Here is a 22702-nt window from a genome sequence, read left to right on the forward strand (position 1 = left end):
TCACCTGGGATGCTGGTTGAACCACAAGTCCCACACCCAAGCAATTTTTAATTTAATGGGTTTCAAGTGGGGCCTGATAATTTGCATATCAAGAAGCTCCCAGATGAGGTTGATGATGGTTCCAGAGACCATATTTAGAGAAACAGTACTCTCAAATATCACCCCCACTTTCACCCCATTCAGTGCTTCCCCATTTCCTCCACATTACACTTAAAAATTCCTCCCCAGCCTAGAACTTTGGGTTCTTATAACCTGGTCTCTTCCTCTCACCCCACAATAATATTTCTCTGATCTCCTATGAAACCTTCTGGCTTCAGCCAAACTGGTCTGCTTGTGTATTACCCAAGTGCATTATATACTCTCACCTTCTTGCCTTGATCAGGTGAGGAATGTCTTTCCACTTCCTTTCTCTTGTTCAGTAACTTTTTCATGGAGTACACCCAAAACCCATATCTCAGTGAAGCCCGCCCTAATCAGTCTATCTCTAATCTACTATCTCTTCTAGATTCCTATAGCATTAGCTCTCCAGGTTGCTTGGTGTAATCTAGAGATCACCTAAAGGACTTGTATGCATGCATATAAGCCTAACAAATGGACACAGACAGCAGGAGGGTGAGGGCATGAGTGGGAAGTAGGAGGGTAATGGGGGGATAAGGACACATATGTAATACCTTAATCAATAAAAAAACTAAAAATAAATAAAAATAAAGTGCTTAGCATTTAGAACTAGAGACTCTGAGTATGACTCTTAGTTCTTTCATTAGTTGTGTAACTTGACGAGCCATTTAACCATTCTGAACCAGTTTCCCCTTCAGAAAAAGAAAGATAAAAATATCTATTTTATTGTATTGGGTTGCATAACAGTTAAATGAATGAACTATTTAAGCCTTCTGAGAAGCATAGCACAAAAAAAGTGCTTAATAAATGTTAATGTTCTTCATTCATCTGTTTCCCCCAATCATGCACTTAACACTAAATAAAAAATATATTACTCTAACCATCTATAATTTAAGCTTACCCTTCTCTCTTTTAGCCAAATAGAATGTTCCTAAGGGACAAAAAAAAAATGTCTAATTCAGCTGAGTAACCCTAGTCCTTGGCAACTTCTGAGCAACTAGTAAGCTCTCAATAAACATTTACCTAAATGATTAAATTAAGAAATAATGTAGAAAAATAGTTCTATCAAGAAGTTTTCCTCTGCAAAACTTAAATACCTTATATTAACTACATTTATCCTTAAAATATCCTATGACAAAGGCAACAGGTATTTTACATATTTCAGAAAACTGAAAAAAAAATCTAATTGGATCCCAGTGAGTATAAGTGAAAAAAATCATCATTAAAGAAAAAAATCTCTATGAAGTAAATTTGTGCACTAGAACACGAATAACATGAATACAGGAGGTAGTGCTGCTAAGAAGTAACGGACTTTCTACAGATGTCTTCTGAGGTCCTCTATCAGGCAACCATGTGACTGCTGTACTTCCAAAATGGCAAACACTCATAACTGCACTGACAAGTGTCAAACCAAACTGATAAGACACATTTCCTGCTCTTAAGGAGATTCTCTAATTTTGAAGTCAAGCAGCAAGAAATTATAATTTCTATTCTGTGCTCTAGTGTTGCTGACTTCTACACAACTCCTACACAGAGTCCAACATCACCCACTCTCACAGAGCTAATGGGAACGGCTCGTCAGAGAGAGGGGAGCTATTTTACTCACTCAAACTCAAAACACTGTTTTTCATGAATGTTATGGCAGAAAAAAAGATATAATCTGACATATTTTCCTCCAAATACAGAGCAAGTGCCCTAAAAGTTCAAGTTGTTTTGAACTTACCATACAGAGGCACACGGCTTGGTCAGAGGGCACTCAAAATCAGTTTGTCATAAGAGCCCTGCCATAATTAACTACAAATCTCAGACAAGTTCATTTCTTCAGTAGACATTTCCTGGGGGATTATTACATAACAAAAATCATACTAAATTATGGAGACAGAGAAGTAAATATATATAACCCATGTCTTTCTGAAACTTACAGGCAATTGGGGCAGACTGAAATACTTTGCCAAAATTGGCATTAAGGTAGAACACATTTCCTAGCCTCCACATAACTACATTCTGGCCAGTGAAATGTGAGTGTAAGTGAGGTAGGACATATCCAGGCCTGGCCATGGCAAACCTCCCTCTTGATTGTGAACTTTCTCTTTCTATCTCCTTATTTGCCAGCTGGATGCAAAGGACTCTGAGATCTTATTGGTGATGGAGCCACAGGATGGAAAGAAGCAGAAGGCCACCTGCTAACCACACTCTTGAAACTATTTTGTGAGCAGGAAATTGACTGCTATTGTGTTAAGTGACTAAGATTTGAAGTTGTTTGTATGACAGTTTGTCTACCCTATCAAAGCACGAACCCAAACGACCTCCATGACATTATGGTCTAGAGTATGCACAAGATGATGTGGCACTACCAGAAAGAGGTACCTCACCTGGGCTGCAGTTGATTATCAGGGAGGGCTTCGCAAAAGAAGAAACACTTAAGATGAATCTTGAGGGACATTGTGAGACAGTGAGAAAGGAAATAGGATGTTGAGGAGAAAGCACTTGCAAACTTTGAGGAAATGTGGCACACTGGGAAAGTGTCAGTGGTTCCTGACTGCTAGAATATAGAGTGACATTGGGAAATGGAGCTGTTAAATATGTACTTGTTGAAATGAATGAACCCAGGACATGGAGTAATTAGTAAAAATAATGAATACGGGGAGAAAAAAGTAATCAAGAACATCTAATTTAAAGGCAGAACAGAAGATGACATTCTCTTCATGAAGATAGAAAATGTAGGAGAAAGAAGTGAAAGGATGAGTTTGATTTTGAAAGAAACTAACACTGAGATAACTATGAAACATCCACAGAAGAATCAGCAGGTAGTTGGACGTAAGGGTCTGGAGGTCAGGCAGTAGTAAGGATAGGAGAGGTGGTTGAAGCCACAAGCATAAGGGGACTGCTCAGGTAGAATATTGAGTGACAAGCCAGAGAAATAGGAAAGGAAGTGGGGAAGAAGGGGTGAGAGGGAGAGAGGAAGGAAGAGAGAGAGAAAGAGCTAGAGAAGATATTAGAAAAGCAGTCAAGAGATAAATATGGTGACATAAAAAATGTCCATTATGTTTGACAATTAGTCAACTATTTGTGACCTTAACAAGTTACAGTCAATACTGGCAAAAGCCAGTTTAAAATGGTCTGCAGAGTGTATAAGAGATGAAGAATTAGAGATAGGAAGGAATATAAAATACTCTTTAAGGAAAACTGACTCTAAGAAACAATTAGCTAGAAGTGGACAAAGAGGCAGAATTTGTTTCATTTGGTTTTAATTTTTCAGGATATAAGACTTAAACATGTAAATATGCTTAATTCTTTGAACTTTTATTTCCCTACCTATAAAATAGGGATAATAAGGCTCCTTCTGCTTGGTCCCTTGGGTCGCTGTCAGAACAAATAAGATGACATATGTGAAAGATCCTAATCTAAGTACTAAGTAAAGGGCAAGGTTATTATGTATTTATAAATGTTGAAAATATGGAGTTATTAGAGTCAAGAGTCCCGTGAAATATGGTTGGCTATAAAATCAAGAAAAAACATATAATCAGTCTAGATCCAGCAATATTCATAAAAATGTCTTCTTAATATACACTACAAGTTGCTGACCCCAAATCTTAGAGGCTAACAACCGATTTCTAAGTCCTATGCTGGACAAAATTTTTCTGGGGCTCCTGGGTTACAGTCTGGGTTTCCAAACGTCTTCATTACACCAGAAAGAAAAAGAAAAAAGCCAATTAACTCTGGCAGACAGCAGTGCATTAAGTCATCTGGGAATTTATTAGTCTTATGAGTAGTAGTTCTTAAATAAATACTGCTGGCAGTCACCCAGTTTCCCAAAGCAAAACACTAGCTCCATAATTTAGGTCTCATGACCAGTGAAATCATGGTGAATGGCAACAGCTTCCTCAGTATGTTATTCTAAGGGGTGATTGAGGCATTCTGGGACATAAGCTAGCCATTTTAGGACTTCTCTTCTGGGAAGATTTACCATCCAAAAGAATATGGTCTAATCATTATTTCACTAGTCACCAAACCTTTAAAGACTCTGCAAAGAACATTATTTCTAGCACTATGACATGAGTGGACTAGACTTTCTCTCATAAAACTTCTAACAGGTGGTCTTCACATGTCCCATCTTCTTCCCCTGGGAAGATATTTAACCCCCATAAAAAAAAAAAAGGTCCCTTTCCTTCTCTGCACTTTTGGACAACTCCTTCTGACTTGATTTCCTACTTGCTAATGTACCTTCCTCAATTATTTTATTTTCAAGGGTGTAGGGTGCTAATTAAGGTCCAGTAGCTATGTTTCCAGCTCCATATAGTAACTGTGCAGAATAAGCTTTCCTTTGTAGTAGATAACTAAAGATCTAGTCTTGAGAACCAAATAAACTCTACGTGCAATTATTTTTGCATTTCTTTATCTGAACAAGATCAGGCTATAACACTAAAATGGTGCTCCTTATATCCATGTTTCTCCAATATTTTATCCCTAATGTGTGACACTACCACATGTAGCTATTCAACTAGGCCAGTGGTCGGCAAACTGCAGCTCGCGAGCCACATGCGGCTCTTCAGCTCCTCGAGTGTGGCTTTTCCTAAGCCTCAGGAGTATCCTAATTAAGTTAATAACAATGTACCTACCTATATAGTTTAAGTTTAAAAAATTTGGCTCTCAAAAGAAATTTCAATCGTTGTACTGTTGATATTTGGCTCTGTTGACTAATGAGTTTGCCGACCACTGGGCCAAATGTCTGCAGGTCAATTTTTAGACCTTTTTATCCACTGCAATGCTGAATTTCATCCTAAGACTGAGGGTCAATAAACCACTTTGCAAATTACTGCCATCAGAACCACAAAGAAAAAGACAAAACTTATGTTGCCCTCACATACCACCACCGAACATTTATACAGACCTTTGTAAATAATCGTGTCTTTCATAAGTTTACCTCATTTATCCTTAAAATAATTTTGTAAATTTTTTACTCATCATCACCCATTAATAGAAGAGAATGCCAAGGCCCGGATAGTTTAAGAACATTTCCCAAGGCCACTCAGTTTTACAAGGGCTGAACCAGTTCTATATCCAACATCCTCTGCTTCCTCAATTCTGCACCATAGATGGCCCCATCATATTACCCACTTTGTTTTTATTTCACATCTCTAGCAACAATGGAAAGAGCCTGGCTTTCTCTGAAGTCATCAAAGAGTCTTTGATGAGACACAGACGTGAATTCAGTTCTCCCACTAATGAAAATACATAATATATTGGTTATATAAGGAATGTTATGGGATCATCACAAATATGGAAAGTTTTTTAAAGAATGCACAAATGATGCCTGGAATCCCGAAAAGGCCAAATTAGATATTACAAACAAATGACCAAATGTGGGATAGGGGAAATTCCATGAGCTAATAGTTTTTTTCATTTGAATGGTTTGTTTTCATTTCATAAGGGCTTCTCTTTCATGGAAAACTCTGTTTTGGGGGTGGTTTTTTTAAAGGATTTCAAAGTAGCATCATGACAAACCTGTAAATGGAGAAGGAAGCCACCGATCGAATGAGGGATGCCAAAGCCCCCACTTTGGCAGCTTCCACTGCCCCCTGGACTCGGTATTTCACTGTGTTGGAGTAGTTGGTATAAGGTTGATTATAAACAACAATCTTCCCTCTTGCTTCTTGGGCCCTTCTCCGCAGTTCATCGAAAGAGGTCACCACCAGAACTTCTGCTGTAATGCCTAGAAATAAAAGTCATATGAGATTAACTTATACTTTCCGATCAGCCAGGTTGGACTGGCGCGCGAAAGGTCACATATGCTCTATCTGCTACATCTGGAAAACTGTTTGAGTAGATCAAAGTGTTACAGCCATTTGCCATGGGAGAAAGATTGTGGGGGTTAGCCAGTTTCCCAAGAGAGAGAAAAGGCATTCAAAAATTAACATACAACTCATGAGGTTGTAACATACAACTCACTTGACCAGCTGGTATTAAACTGCAAGTGGCTTGAAAAGATAGGTTTTTTTCCCCTTCTTTCCCACCCTAAGAAGTCACAAATTTCACAGAACGACACGAATTATTTTATAAAGAAAATGCATTTTAGGAAGCTCCCCTTGGGATTAATGAAACACATATTTATCTTTTCATAAAACTATTTTGATATGTTGCTATACAACCTTCCTTCATGACATCATACAAAGGATGGTCATTTATAAAGAATGTTCTTAGAAGCCAATGATGTTCACTACCTTTTTCATTGTTGTTGTTAATTCTCACCAGAGGATATTTTTCCATTGGCCTTTAGAAAGAGTGGAAGGGAGGGGAAGAGACAGAAAGAGAAACATCAATGTGAGAGAGACACATAGATTGGTTGCCTCCTGCACGTACCCCTACCAGGGCTGGGGATCAAACCTGCAACCGAGGTATGTGCCCTTGACCAAAATTGAACCCAGGACCCTTCAGTCCATGGGCCAACACTCTATCCATTGAGCCAAACTGATTAGGGACACTTTAAAAAATATATATGTTTTTATTGATTTTAGAGAGACAGGATGGGAGAGAGATCAAGAGATAGAAAAATCATTGAGAGAGACACATGGATTGGCTGCCTCCTGCATGCCCTGACCGGGAATAGAATCAGGGACCTCCTGGTTCATGGGTTGATATTCAACCACTGAATCACACTAGCCGGGGTGATCTTCATTAACTTTTAACAAATAGTCAATGTAACCTTTCCCAAGAACCACAAAAAGTCAGCTTGTTTTCTTTCCTCCTTTGTACAAAACACTCATAGAGGATGTGGAACTTTCCCATGCTTCTCAATTTACTTGTTCACACCAACTACATCACGATTCTTCACATAACATTTTTGAAGATCTTGTATAGCTGTCCTGTGATCCTGCTGTCTCGTTTAGAAGAGGCATGCTATCTTTCCTCAGACCACAAGTCTTGCCGGATCTTCCTGATTAGGGAACAGGGTTTCACAGGTTCTGAGAAGTCATTCAAAAACTGCCAGACCACTGAAGATCCAATTTTATGGAGCAGTTAGAGTAACAACAACAAAAAAGAAAATAAAAAAAAATATTTAGCAACAAAGGCCAGATGCAGTGGCTAAATATAACTGCCTAAAAGAAAGTGGCAGGCGCCTACTGTTTTGTGGCTTTAGACACACAGTCATGAAATATGTCAGTTAAAAACCAAAGTATCAACATATACTTGGCATCCTTCCTTAATCTTGCAAACTAGAGAACTGGGTTTTTCTGGAAGCTTAACAGATGTCATTAAAATATTAACTGTTGCTTGGAAAATTCTTTTAAAATACACTGCAGTTATAAGAGAATTCCTGCTTTCAATGTAGATTCCATCACAATGGACCCTCCGGGCAGGCTCTTCTCCAACTCTATTGCCACCATCCAGACTGAATTTTTACTTTTACTTTAAAGTGATTGATTGCAGATCTGTAAGAATGTCTCCACTAACATTCAGATCTCAACATTTAATTTATAATCTAAGAAAAGCAACATGCAATTATGGAAAGTAAGGAAGCCACTACTTGTTCACATGATAAATATGTGACAAAATACAAGTAAGGGTGCAACTAGACAGATTTTGAGAATCATAACTTTCTAAAATCTAGTTACCTTGAAACTTGACTGGCATTATTAGTGGCATAGCATGAGAATTTTGTTGATGGTTTTCAGCCATTCCTAATGAAAAACAGATTCAATGGTTTACCTAAGGGGCGTCCTAGCAATGGGGTAATTTTGGCATCTGGATTGGAGCCACTAGAAATGAAGCCAAATTTCTATAAATTTTTATAAGCCACTGCAAAATTAAAGTCATACAAGTGTGGTATTTCTCTCTGGTCTATGCTTCAAGTTCTTTTAACAAATGAGAGAGTGACAGAGTGCTGAAGAGCTGAAACCGCCACAGCTGCCCATGCAAATCACTAGTAATAGCTATAGGTCAAAACATATCACCATGAACTTGGAAGAAGAGTTCAAATTAATCTGTTTTCCTGAAAGCTACGCCTTGTCTCTGATTCTTTTGTCTTCTTCATCCCCCATGTCTAGTCAATCCTCAAACACTAATCATATTGATTGAACCCAAGTCCCCCCCCCACCCCATTATACACCCTCACATCAGGCCCTTATTTTTTTTTTTAAATATATTTTATTGATTTTTTACAGAGAGGAAGGGAGAAGGACAGAGAGTTAGAAACATCGATGAGAGAGAAACATCGACCAGCTGCCTCCTGCACACTCCCTATTGGGGATGTGCCCGCAACCAAGGTACATGCCCCTGACCGGAATCGAACCTGGGACCTTTCAGTCCGCAGGCCGACGCTCCATCCACTGAGCCAAACCGGTTAGGGCACATCAGGCCCTTATTATCTGTCTTCTGAACTGGTATAAATATCTCTCCCACCAGTCACCCACCACTATTGCTGCCCCAGCCTCCAGCCTAGGTCCCTCCATTACATGTCAACAGAGCTGCCAGCTTGAACTATTGGAATTGCTGAATAAATAAGTAGATCAGCCACTTCACTATCTCTTCTGCCCCACCTTACCCCTCTTCATTTACATACCAAAGACTATCTATCTCTACAGACACTGCATCCCTTTGCTTTCAAAACCCATCAATAAAATTCCCACTCACCATGCAAGTTCACTTCTGTGTCTTTGTTCACACTATGGTACATCATGTCATGTTGAACCCATTCTCCCTAATTCATCATGTGACAAACACCGATTTTTTCCTCAGGTTGCCATTTAAAAATCACTCCTTTAGGAAGCATTCCCTGGCCTCTGGCCTCTTGGCTCAGCCCTTCCTCCCAGCCCCAGGGAGGGCTGATTCATGCACCACCCTTCTCTGGACTTTGAGCGTGTCCTGGGCAGTCCTGGGCCTTGGACAGTGGAACTCTACCTATTAAGACTCTCTCAGCTATTTAAACCGTGGTCTCCTCAGGGTTTGGGGCCATGTTCATTTTTGCTTGAATCTCCAGGGCCTACCACAGTGGCTCGTGTGTGTGTAGCAGTTAGTCAATAAATACCTCCTTGAGTGGCACTGCTTCAAATAAGGGATCCTTGGCTGGAGCTAAAGCCTTTCCATAAAAGTGCAATTTTACCCTTAAAGTTTGATAGCACTTCTCCCTCAACAACTCCGAAGTCTGATTCTCCTGCCACCAGAACACAGCCGCACAATAATAGCCAAGCACAAAAGGCCTTGGCGGTCAGCACAGAAATACAAGTTCCAAGTGTGAAAACTCAGAACGCGCTTTTCTCTCTCTTAGAGCCTAGTGACCCTTACTCGACACAGAATGCGAAAGCTAGTATTTAAGCCTATAAACTATGAGAAACAACAAATAAAAGGAAGAGAGGTTTGGAAGAGGATAGCAACAGTACAAGAAGACAACATGTAGAAGGACAAATGCTAATAGAATTGTATGTCATGTTGGCAATGTTCTATCTCAGTGATAACTCAGTAGCCATTAGACACACAGGGCTGCTGAAAACTTTAAATGAAACTAATGCGATCAGAAACTGGATTTTTAATGTCATTTCCTTTAATGAATTTCTATTTAAATTTAAATAGCCATATGGGTGTAGCGGCTGCTCTGTGGAACTCACAATCCCCACAGGCTCAGCCATTATGCAGGCAAATGGCTGCAAGCCTCCCTGCCCGCCCTGAGGGGCCGCGGCTTCCTGACAGCTCCATAACCCAGTGACGCCAGGGCCATGACCTCCCCCAGAGGTCACAGACCAGGTGGACCCTATTGGGCATACTTCACTGGAGAAGGCAGGGTGTGTACTAACACTTAAGATTTTGCTACAGTTGAATAAAATAAAACTAGGCCATCTGGAAAACTTCACTCTTCGATGTTAGTTTGTGTTTTGACACGTTACGCAAAAGCAATGCTCATGCTGCCTGCCCATCAGCAGCTCCACTGCCCTCCTCCCCGCTGGTCTCCCTTCTTCCCTTTCTCCCATTCTCAGAAATAGCACAAGGGAACCTCCAAGAACTCAAAACTAGTTTCAGATTCACAGCAAGGCCTGCCCTGACCTCCCTATTTATCATTGCAAACCACTCCCAACTCTTGCTTAACTTTTCCACGGAATTTATCAGCTTCCAGCTGCAGCCACTGCCATGTGAGCTCCTGGCGGGTAGAAATGTTTGTCTGTTTTATTCACTAATGTAACCAAAGTAACTGAAATGGTGCTTGACACACATACACTCATAGGCACAAATACACACATGTACACAAGCATATACCGAATGAATGAAAAGAAACCAAAACATGTAAAAGTATAATAATACCCCAACCGTGGTCACCCTCCAGAAATGTATGCTTCCAAGGAAATTGTGTATTTCTGTATATTCTGTCAGGGCACATGCCTGGGTTGCGGGCTAGATTTCCAATAGGGGGTGTGCAGGAAGCAGCTGATCGATGTTTCTCTCTCATGCATGTTTCTATCTCTCTATCCATCTCCCTTCCTCTCTCTAAAAATTATTAAAACTGATAAATTAAAAAGATAACACTGTTGGGTCGGACTGGTGTGGCTCAGTGGTTGAGTGTCCACCTATGAACCAGGAGGTCTCAGTTCACTTCCTGGTCAGGGCACATGCCTGAGTTGTGGGCTTGATACCCAGAAGGGGGCATGCAGCAGGCAGCCAATCAATGATTCTCTCTCATAATGAATATGTCTCTCTCTCCTTCTCCCTTCCTTTCTGAAATCAATAAAAACATATTTGTAAAAAATTGTATAATCTGGGGAAGAATAATAGACAAACAATAACTTTCAAAAGAGCACAGAATGTCACAAGTGCTAAATGAAGTACAAAGTAAAATATCATCAGATATAACATTGGCAAATATGTTCTCCTATGCAGTGGGCTATCTTGTTGTTTTGTTGATGGTTTATTTTGCTGTGCAGAAGCCTTTTATTTTGATGTAGTCCCATTTATTTATTTTCTCCTTAGTTTCCATTGTCCTAGAAGCTGTATCAGTAAAGATATTGCTATGACATATGTCTGATATTTTGCTGCCTATGGATTCTTCTAAGATTTTTATGGTTTCCTGTCTTACATTTAAGTCCTTTATCCATTTTTAGTTTACTTTTGTTAATGGTATAAATTGGTGGTCTAGTTTCATTTTTTTGCATGTATCTGTCCAATTTTCCCAACACCATTTATTGAAGAGACTGTTTTGACTCCATTGTATGCTCTTGTCTCCTTTGTCAAATATTAATTGAGCGTAATGGCTTGGGTCAATTTCTGGGTTCTCTGTTCGGTTCTATTGGTCTATATATCTGTTCTTTTGCCAATACCAGGCAGTTTTGAGCACAGTGGCATTTTAATATAGATTGATATCTGGTATTGTGATCCCTCCAACTTTGCTCTTCTTTCTCAAGATTGTTGTGGCTATTCAGGGTCTTTTTTATTCCATATGAATTTTTGGAGAGTTTGTTCTAGGTCTGTGAAATATGCCATTGGTATTTTAATGGGGATTGCATTGAATCTATAGATTGGTTTGAGTAATATGGACATTTTAATTATGTTGATTCTACCAATCCATGAGCACGGTATATTCTTCCATTTGTTTATGTCTTCCTCTCTCTCTTTTTTCAACATCCTGTAGTTTTCTGAGTATAGGGTTTAATCTCCAAAATGTATAGGGGACTCATACAACTTAACAAAAGGAAGATAAACAATCAAAAAATGGGCAAAGGACCTAAATAGACCCCTTTCAAAAGAGGACATACAGAAGGCCAATAGACATATGAAAACATGCTCAAAGTCACTAATCATCCAAGAGATGCAAATCAAAACGATAAAGAGGTACCATCTCACACCTGTCAGAATGGCTATCATCTACAAATCAACAAAAGACAAGTGCTGGCGAGGATGTGGAGAAAAAAGGAACCCTCGTGCACTGCTGGTGGGAATGCAGACTGGTGCAGCCACTGTGGAAAACAGTATGGAGTTTCCTCAAAAAATAAAAAATGGAGCTCCATTTGACCCAGTAATTCCACTTATAGGAATATATCCCAAGAAACCAGAAACACCAATCAGAAAGGAGATATGCACTCCTATTTTCATAGCAGCACAATTTACAATAGCTAAGATTTAGAAACAGCCTAAGTGCCCATCAGATGAGTGGATTAAAAAACTGTGGTACATCTATACATGGAATACTACGCTGCTATAAAAAAGAAGGAACTCCTACCATTTGCAACAGCATGGATGGACCTGGAGAGCATTATGCTAAGCGAATAAGCCAGTTGGAGAAAGATAACTATCACATGATCTTACTCATTTGTGTAATATAATGAACAACATAATCTGATGAACTAAAGTGGATCCAGAGACATAGAAGCATTGAACAGACCATCCAACCTCAGAGGGAAAGGGTGAGAGGGGGGAGAGATCAACCAAAGGACTTGTATGCATGCATATAAGCATAACCCATGGGCACAGACAGTAGGGGGGGTGAGTGCGTGTGCTAGGGAGGCTGGGGAATGACCGGGGAGAGGTCAATGGGGGGGAAAGGAGACATATGAAATACTTTAAGCAATAAAGAATTAAAATTTCTTTTTAAAAGTAAAATATCATGAAATAATAACATACACCAATATTAATTCTGATAGGGGAAATCAAGGAAGTTTCCCATAAAACTTTGTAGGCCTAAGAAGATCTCAATAGGCTGAAAATAAAGAAAGGGACAAAGAACAAAGAAGGGAAGACCAAAGTAGGTAAAACATCTATTCATTTACAATGAATAGGGGACTTCCTGCCAGGCCCCAAAACAGAAAAGGGAACACTCCAAAACCTTCTCATTTTTAACCAAGATATCCTCATTCTATTAATTCCAAGAAAGCAAGGAAAACAGTCTCCTTGAAAAAGTTTTCAGAGGGAAAAAGGTTAAACTCAGCTATTATTTGGGTGAAAGTTAGAAAAGCAACAACTCCAAATGATAGCTGGTGGTATGTGACCCTCCCCTCCAACTATCTCCTGAGATCAGGCTCAAATTAAACCTGTCCGTCAGCCGGGCAAACATGCCCGGACCCGACCTCATCACCATGCACAGGCACAGGAAATTAGCATCATCTCTAGAGGCAGCTGTCTCCCTGACAAAGCAGCATGCCACATGCTGACCTGAGGGAGAGCCACGGCAAAGCACCTTGTCGACTTTGACCTCTGTAAGGCAGAGGGTACACATTTGGTTGTAAATGGAGGGGGGCCACCCTGGAACCATTATGTCTAACCTGACATGTGATGTAGGACACTCAAGGTGGGCCGGGACTGAACTCAGCAACCGCAGCAGCCACGAGCACAGAGTGCAGACCAATCCCTAGCAACCGGATCACCGGGGATCCAAGCTGCTTCCATTGGTGAGGTCTCAACATTAAAGGCAATCACACCTTTGAGAACCTTGATTAATTTACTGATTATCACAGGAAGCATTTATACTCTAAAACAGCGGTTCTCAACCTGTGGGTCACGACCCCTTTGGGAGTCGAACGACCCTTTCACAGGGGTCACCTAAGACCATCGGAAAACACATATATAATTACATATTGTTTTTGTGATTAATCACTATACTTTAATTATGTTCAATTTGTAACAATGAAAATACATCCTGCATATCAGACATTTACATGACGATTCATAACAGTAGCAAAATTACAGTTATGAAGTAGCAACGAAAATAATTTTATGGTTGGGGGTCACCACAACATGAGGAACTGTATGAAAGGGTCACGGCATTAGGAAGGTTGAGAACCACTGTTCTAAAACATGAGGTGCACTGTGTTGAAACAGGTGGTTATGAACACGGCTGCTTTCTCTCCCACCCACTGGGGTATTTCCTTTTAATGGTGACTGGTGTGGGTGAATGAGTGCTTTCACAAGAGCCGTTGTCACCAATGCATCCGGAAGTTCTTTGTACCTCAATCAGCTTCCAGTGGTATTTAAGGCCTTAGTGGTGGCGAGAGGACAGAGGTGAGTTTCTGGCTTCAGGAGACTAAAACAGGACTAGCTATTATGGTTTGGGGGTCACAGATGGCTCACGAAAGGTAGGGTCTATGTCATGAAAGCTAACGGATTTGGGGACACTGGCAGGAAGACTGGGGAGGAGAGGAGAGGACTGAGATTAAAGCAAGCAGAGAGTGAGGGAGAGAACGGCACCAGAGGCTGGCGGTGTGTAGGGCGACCTCACGTGGAGCCTGGTGGCTGTGTGAGGGACTTGGGTGGGGATAGAGAAGTCAAGCAAGTTCAGATTCACATTTGGAAAGCATTGCTAGGCTTAGTGTGATGAGAGGCTTGGAGGACGTTGAAAAAAAAAAACAGATATGGAGGGCTATTTAGGGGCTACTGCACTTTCTGAGAGGTGACAGTGGCTTAAACTACAAAGCAGGGCAGGGGAGATAAAGTAGCAGCCCCTTGGGCAGTAGGGAGGGGACACGTGCTGCTGCCGTGGGGAGACTGGCCTGACGGGGCTTCGTGCTCCACAACCACACTGCCCAACCTGGACCAGGACTCTTTTCCTTGGGAAAGCGGTATGTGAACCGAGATTTACTAATCAGATCCCTCAAAATGAAGACACCACCATTTAATTTTAAGGTGAATCCTATCAGTGAAACTTCGTACCTTACTCTAAAACTGTTTTGTAAAGTCTTTGCTATATTACATTGTTCCTATATTACATTATTTATTCTTCAAAAGGTTATTTTAAAGCAGGGTATTTCTTATCCATAACAGGCAGTGTCCATCACTATGTACCCTGGTGGGAATACTGGCTGTAAAGCTCACTGGCCTTTGATCCTGGATAAGTTGCTTATCTTTTCCCAGACTGTAACATGAGAATCACAATCCCATCGACACCACCAGGATTCTTGTGAGCATGGGATGACATGATTGAGGTAAAAATTGCTGTGTTATAAAGCATTATACAACAATAAGAATAAGGTATGAAGGGTTTGGGGCAAATACCAAATAGGTGTAAACAGTTATCATCTGATTTATTTAAAATTTCACTTCAAACTAATCATCAGGAATAGAACAAAAATAGTGGGTATGGTTTCAGCAAATAGGGAGCCACCTGGCTCAGAGCAGAGCTCTTCATTTTTAAAAAAATATATTTTATTGATTTTTTACAGAGAGGAAGGGAGAGGGATAGAGAGTTAGAAACATCAATGAGAGAGAAACATCGATCAGCTGCTTCCTGCACACCCCCTACTGGGGATGTGCCCGCAACCAAGGTGCATGCCCTTGAACGGAATCGAACCTGGGACCCTTCAGTCCGCAGGCCAACGCTCTATCCACTGAACCAAACTGGTTAGGGCAGCAGAGCTCTTCTTATCATATCACACGGTTCCAGAGGCAGAGTGACTTCTTGTCAGTTTTGACCAAAGCGATAGTTTAGTGCATATCATACAGATCCCGCATGGGGCTGGCGGAAACGCTGAGGAGGCTTCATGGGTCTGCTTGTCAGCAAAGGGTCTGGAAGGAGTGATGGAGGGAAAGGTGAGAGGAGCAGGGAAGGGACTTTTCGAAGAAGCATGAGCAGAACAGGGCATCAGAGAAAAAGATGCCAGGGGCCCTATCTAAAATTATACCAACATTGTATTCTATTATTTCCTTGACTCTCACATGCCCATCACATGCCTTGAAAACTGCAGTGTCTCTCTCAGAAGACACTGACACTGGGCTCGCCCATGGGACTTGCTGGACAATGCAATGTGGTCACGGCTGAGCAGAAACCTGAAGAGCCACTGCAAGCTTTGACTGTCTCTTACGAGCCCTTTTCCTTCAGCCACAAGAATGACAAGTTCCAGATGGGGGATTCTCCTTCAGCCTGCATCCTGGAGTGGAAAAGGTATCTGAGGCAGAAGCAAAGACACTACCAACTTTATATATATGAAATGTGAACGGGCGTATGTCTTGTCACATCTTCTATATATATAAAAGCCTAAGCGACTGAATGACCAAACGATTGGTCAGCCGGTCACTATGACACGCACTGGCCACCAGGGGGCAAGGCACTCAACGCAGGAGCTGCCCCCTGGTGGTCAGTGCACTCCCACAGCCAACCTCCCGCGGCTGGCCAACCCCAGTTGGCCCGATCTGGACTGGGTGAGACGAGCCCGATTGCCAGCCAGGCTGAGGGACCCCACCCATGCATGAATTTGTACACTGCGCCTCTAGTGTATATATATAAAGTGAATAAGATATAAATCTTAGTGGTTGCAAGCCACAGCAATTTTGGGGGTTGTTTGTTACTATTGAGTGAGAACTAACGTAGGAGCCCTGAATATAAAGTTTCTGTCAGAGCATTTCACCATGTATAGCTGATGACAGATGAGATATAGAATAAATTTATTTAATACCTTAGGGAGATTGTTCAGTGAAAATTAGATAACTACTTTCTTCCCCCTATCACACCTCAAAGTGATCAAATGATCAACACTAAAATGATTTACTGAAAACAAACAAATCTGAAGAAGAATTTAGCAAGTGCCAGTGATTTAATATAGGCAGACTAAATAGCAAGTAATTTTAAATAGGAGATAAACCCTAGAGATCATTAAAATACATTCCTTGAAAGCTTCAGTTAGCTAGCCCACCTGATATCACTTCTAAAAGATACAAGTATGCCTGTTGTACTGTTAAATAATTCCATACACCTCAGTAGATTTCAATATTTCATATCTAAATGCATTTTCCTTCTAAGTTCCATCTTCAAAAACCAAGGGCAAAAATGATAGAAACTCGTGTGCATACGCTTATATTGAAGTATAAAATAATGTTATTACAGGGTTATATCAGAGAGATAAAATAAGTCTATGACAGCTTGCATTTTTAAAATGAGCTTTTTTTATTTAGCTATGTTTTGAAATTTAACTCTCGGATGCTCTTCTTAGGGTGGGGGGCTGGGGTGGGGGAGGAATACTGTAATGACACAGAATTTCTGCCCTCGATAATAGAAAACCTGGCTCAGTGTCATGATTCTGTTTGACACAGCAATCTGCCACTAGAAGAAGATTTTCAGGACATGATAGAAATATCAGAACCATAAACTATATGAGAATTTCCTGGGTGCCATTTATTAAAGTTCATGGGATGAAACAACATAAATCCAACTATCAATGTCAGTCAATTACAATTACAATTGAAAGCCATTACCATACAGTTTAAGCTGGAGAGATTTAAGCACGAGAGCATTGCCACATTTAATAGGTGAAAACAAGAAGTTTCAGGAAAGTACAGGAAGTTCAAAAATCCTACCAAACTAGAAAGTAACAGTGCTTGAATTTGAACCCAGGTCAGATCAACTCCAAATCCATGCTCTTCTCATCCCATTCCACACAGATTCCTCCCTAATTAACTTAAGTCAGCATGTATTTATATGTTTTTTGAAACTCAACATAATCACTATCAAAATCCCAGCATCAATTTTTGCAGACATAGAAACATTCAACCTAAAATTCATTTTGAACCTGAAGAGAATCCACTTATGTAAAACAAAGCTGGATAATTCATACCTGATTTCTGATTTCAAAAAATACTAAAAAAAACTACAGTAATCAAAACAATGTAGTGTGTAGTACTTGCATAGAGTAATGGAATCAAATAGAGAGCCTGTGTGTGTGGGGGCGGGGGGGGGGGGAGATACTGTGTGTATGGTATGTGTATGATTAAGTGATCTTTGATAAGGGTGCCAAGACCACTTCAATGAATGGTGTTGGGATATCTAACTAGATATCCACATGTACAAGAGAAATTGGATCTTTATTGTACACTGTAACCAAAAATTAACTCAGAAGGAATTAAAGACCTAAGCTATACAATTCAAAATGGGTTAAAGACATAAAACCATAAAACTCTTAGAAGATAACATAGGGGGAAAGCTTCATTACATTGGACTTAGCAATGATTTCTAAGATATAACACCAACAGCATAGGCAACAAAAGCAAAAATAGACAACTGGGACCACATCAAACTTAAAAACTTCTCTGCAACAAAGAACACAATCAGGAGAGTGAAAAGGCAACCTATGGAATGGGAGAGAATATTTGCAAATAATATCTGATAAAGAGTTAATATCCAGACCATAAGACGTTCCTGGCTCCTGGTGCTTCCCTTCTTCATCTTTGGCATCTGCGTTGTGCTCTGCCCCTACACAGCTCTGGGTTCTCCTGGACCTCACATCCTTATTATACTGCCCAGGGAAAGAATGTCTCTTCCACCAGTTCCCATGGGAAAGACAAAGCAAGCTTCCTTTTCCCAGAAGCCCCAGCTAACAAGTCTGTTTCAGACTCAGGGGTTATAGGCCCACTCTGAATCCAACCCTGTGGTCTTGGGGATGGAATATGATGACTACCTTAAGCCAAGCAAGATCCACCTCTAGACTTGGAAAAGGGGCCAATCCCACCTAAACTACTTGGCCATAAAAAAAAGAACAAAATCTTACCATTTGTGACAGCATGTATGGACCTAGAGGGTATTATGCTAAATGAAATAAGTCCACCAAAGAAAAAAAAATACCATATGATTTCACTTATATGTGGAATCTAAAGAGCAATGTCATCAAACAAATAAAACAGAAACAGACTCACAGATACAACAACAGACTGATAGTTTCAAGATGGGAGGGGGGTTGGAAGGCTGGGTGAAAAAGGTGAAGGGATTGAGAAATACAGATTTGTAGTTACAAAATAGTCATTGGGATATAAAATACAGCTTAGGAAATATAGTCAATAATATTGTAATAACTACTATATGTATGGTACCAGTTGGGTATGGAAATATCAGGGGGAACACTTTGTAAAGTATATGTTTGTCTAATTATTATACTGTACATCCAAACCCAATACAAAATAATACTTAAAGTAAATCATAATTGGAAAACTAAAAATATATTAAAAATTAATTAATCAATTAAAATAAATTTAAAATAACAAATGTAATTCCTTCCTCAGCTAGTACTAAATTTATTACCTGATTTAAGTTTCTTGTAAAGATTTTTAATTCCGCTCCTGAGTCTAGAAGGGGAGCTAGAGGAGGAGCTACAGAGAAGCTTACACAGGCTTTACTCTGAGGACTTGCTCCTCCTAGGGTGGACCACAACACCAGCACCACTTAGGAGCCTGTGAGAAATGCAGGGTCCCAAACCTCACTTCAGAACTAGAGTATCAGATCCTGCATTTAACACTTGGAGTGGGGGAAACGAGTTAAGTCGGCTCGCGTGAATTGCGCGTACTCCGCGGGAGCCGTCTTTAACTCGGTTCATATAGATTTGCGGTGGAGTGCGGGAAACGTGTAAACTCGGGCCGATTGTAACTGCGTATTACCAAATATTTGTTTGTAATCCACCCTTTTGGTGGATGGAACAAAACCAAAAGACAGAGCCATCTTATATTTTGGCGGGAAATTCACCCCACACCGGAGTGTTAAAAAAGACCTGCAGGTGATTCACATGCCTATTAAAGTTTGAGAGATGATTGTGGAAGAAGTGGCTCTCTGAATTAGCTATAGAATCATCTAGGGAATCAAAATAACAGGTTTGTGCGGTGGGCTCAATTGTGTTCCCCAAAAGTGATATGCTGAAGTGCAAACCTCCAGTAGCTGTGAATGTGACCTACTTTGAAATAAGGTCTTTGCAGATAGTGTGTTATAAGAGGAAGGAGAGGATGATTTGAATACAGAGACGGATGAGACACAGGGAAGAAGACCATATGACAACATACACAGAGATTGAAGTGATGCAACTACAAGTCGAGGAATGCCAAGGATTGCTGGCAACCGCCAGGAGCTAAGGAGAAGCAAGGAAGAATCCTCCCCTAGGACCCCGAGAGAGAGCATGGCCCTGCCGACACTTTGATTTCAGACTACTCTGAGAGAAATAAATTCTGGCATTTTAAGTCAATGAGTCTAGTAACTTGTTATGGTAGCTGTAGGAAATTAACATACTTGTGTCTCACCTCCAGAAATTCTGATTTAATTATTCTGGGCTACGTTCTCTGCATTAGGGTTTTAAAAAGCTCTGTAATTCTAATGTGAAGCCATGGTTGAGGCTCACTGCTGTAAATGTTCAGAGCAGATAAGAAAGCTTTCTACCTAACTCTGAGAAATAGTCAAGGGAAGTAGGAAGTGCTAAAAAAAAATTGTAACTTAGTGAAGACGAAAGTTAAATGTTCGCAGGTGTTTGTATTTCTTTAAATTATGCTCAAAATAGTATGCATAGCCATTTTATATAAACTTTATATATGATGATTTCCATTGTTTGCTTTGTTTGAATAAAGTATTTTAATAGAAACCATATAAAAGAAAATTCTATGTGATATAGTAACAGACAAGAATCTATTTCTATCACAAGTATAATCTGTGGGGACATTGTCCCTTTTCCCCCATGTCCATTTAGTAGTAGAACCTTTTTCTATTGCTGGGAACATGACTACCTAGAAAAAAAAAGGCTTCATTTTCCAATTTCTCTATAGCTAAGTGTGACCCTGTTACATAATGGAGGCGGGGCATGTCTTCCTCCTCCCCTTGTCTCCTCCTTGGTCGCTCCAATGCAGATAAAGATGCTATTTTGCCATGAGGTAGAGTTGGAGAGTAATGTCTGGACAGGAGTCTGGGTTAATAACCCATGGAACATAGTTATCTAGAACTTTACATGACAAAGAAAGAAACTTGTCTTGCATAAGCCATATTATTTGGGGTTTTCTTTCATTCCAAGCTTACTGAAGAATGAGGGGGACAGAAATCTCCATGGGATGTGGTGACTGGGAAAGACCTCTCTGAAGAGAGATTGAAGCGGAGATTGAAGGTTTATAATAAGGAGCTATCTTAGTTTATACTAAGGAAAGTGGAGACAAGAGTCCTCCTTCCAGAGGCAGTAAGGCAGGAAAATTAATCTGAGGAACTGAAGGAAGATTATTGTGGCTGGAGGGTAATGAGAAAAGGCAAAGAGGAACAGGAGATAAAATCTGAGAAAAAGACAAGGACCATATCATGCAGGGGCCTTGTGGGTCATGGTAAGGAATTAGACTTTGTTCTACAATAAACGGAAGAACTATGCATGGCAAATAGTCGGCCCTCAAACATTTGCTGAACGAGTTCTTTACAGGTATATTTTTTAATTAAATTTATTAGGGTGACATTGGTTAATAAGATTGTGTAGATTTTAAGTGTACATTTCTGTGATACGTGATCTGTATACTATTGCCCACCACCCAAAGTCAAATCATCTTCTGTCACCATATACTTGACCCTCTTTCCCCTTTACTTCCCCCAACCTCCTTCTCTCTGGTAACCACCATACTGTTGTCTGTGTCTATGAGTTTTTATTTGTTTTTCTTGTTTGTTTGTTTGTTGCTTTCAATTTTATATTCCACATATGACTAAAATCATATGGTTCTTGACTTTTTCTGTCTGACTTATTTCCCTTAGCATGATATTCTCAAGGTCCATCCATGTTGTTGCAAATGGCAGTATTTCATCTTATTCCATTGTATAAATGTACCACATCTTCCTTATCCAATCATTTATCAAAAGACACTTAAGTTGTTTCCATGTCTTGGCCATCGTGAATTATGCTCTAATGAACATGGAGTGCTTATATCTTTGCAAATAAATGTTTTCAAATGTTCTTGGGTAGAATTTGACCCCAAGACAAGGCAAGTAAAGGCAATTTTTTGTAAGATCTATCTACTCTTTCCATTTCTCTCTGTATGTGTCTCTTTCTCATAGCTTTATTGAGATTATATTCACTTAACATACAATTCATCCATTTAAAGTGTACTATTCAACGATTTTAGTATATTCATAGAGCTATGCAACCATCACCACAATAAATGTAAGAACATGTCAACATTCCCAAGACAAACACTGTACCCTTAGCCACCAGTCTCCACCCACATGCACCCTCAGTCCCTAGCAGCCACTAATTTATTTTCTGTCTTTATGAACTTGCCTATTCTGGACATTTTATTTAAATGAAATCATACAAAATAAAGTCTTTTGTGACAGGATTTTTCAACTTGTCCTAATGCTTTTGAGATTCGTTCATATTTTAGCATGCATTAACATTTAATTCCTTTTTATTGCCAAAATAATGTTCAATTGTATGACTATACCACTTTTTAAAATAGATGCATCAGTTGCTAAAGGGCTCATCTTTGTATTAGTGTGCATCACATGATGCCAGTGAGGACTGTAAGTCCCTGTTGTCAGCAACACTATAGTACTCATTTCTATATCAACAACACCTGCACCCAACTAGCATATAGCAGGTGTTCAATAAAAGTCTATGTGATGAATGAAAATATGATAGTTAAAAAATCATTTATTGAAATAATTTATATGCTAAGAGCAAGATTTAGAGAAATGAAAATATCTAGATTCAGATTAGCAGAGTTCATTCATTAACCCTTAAATAGCCCTAATGCCTAATTTTACCAAAGCAAACAGATTGCTTCCTTCAATATAGCCTGAATTTCCGAAATTGGAATGAGAGCTCTTCTGAAGCATGCATCTATCTAGAATCCCTTTCACAGGTTTGTGCCAAAAGCCTTTGGCTTTCAAGCTTCTAGTATTTCCAGTGAAAAT

The 22702-nt window shown here is 39.9% G+C and overlaps 1 protein-coding gene across 1 annotated transcript in view; it reads right to left on the reverse strand.

The window, feature by feature from the left end:
• CPQ (carboxypeptidase Q) overlaps positions 1–22702 on the reverse strand; it is a 283185-nt gene that overhangs the window by 242737 nt on the left and 17746 nt on the right. The window contains exon 2 of the mRNA XM_014445945.1: positions 5623–5830. Within this exon, the coding sequence (XP_014301431.1) occupies positions 5623–5830 (208 nt within the window). The remainder of the gene's footprint in view (positions 1–5622; positions 5831–22702) is intronic.

This window comes from Myotis lucifugus, unplaced genomic scaffold, assembly GCF_000147115.1.
Source record: "Myotis lucifugus unplaced genomic scaffold, Myoluc2.0 scaffold_489, whole genome shotgun sequence".
Classification (NCBI taxonomy): Eukaryota; Metazoa; Chordata; class Mammalia; order Chiroptera; family Vespertilionidae; genus Myotis; species Myotis lucifugus.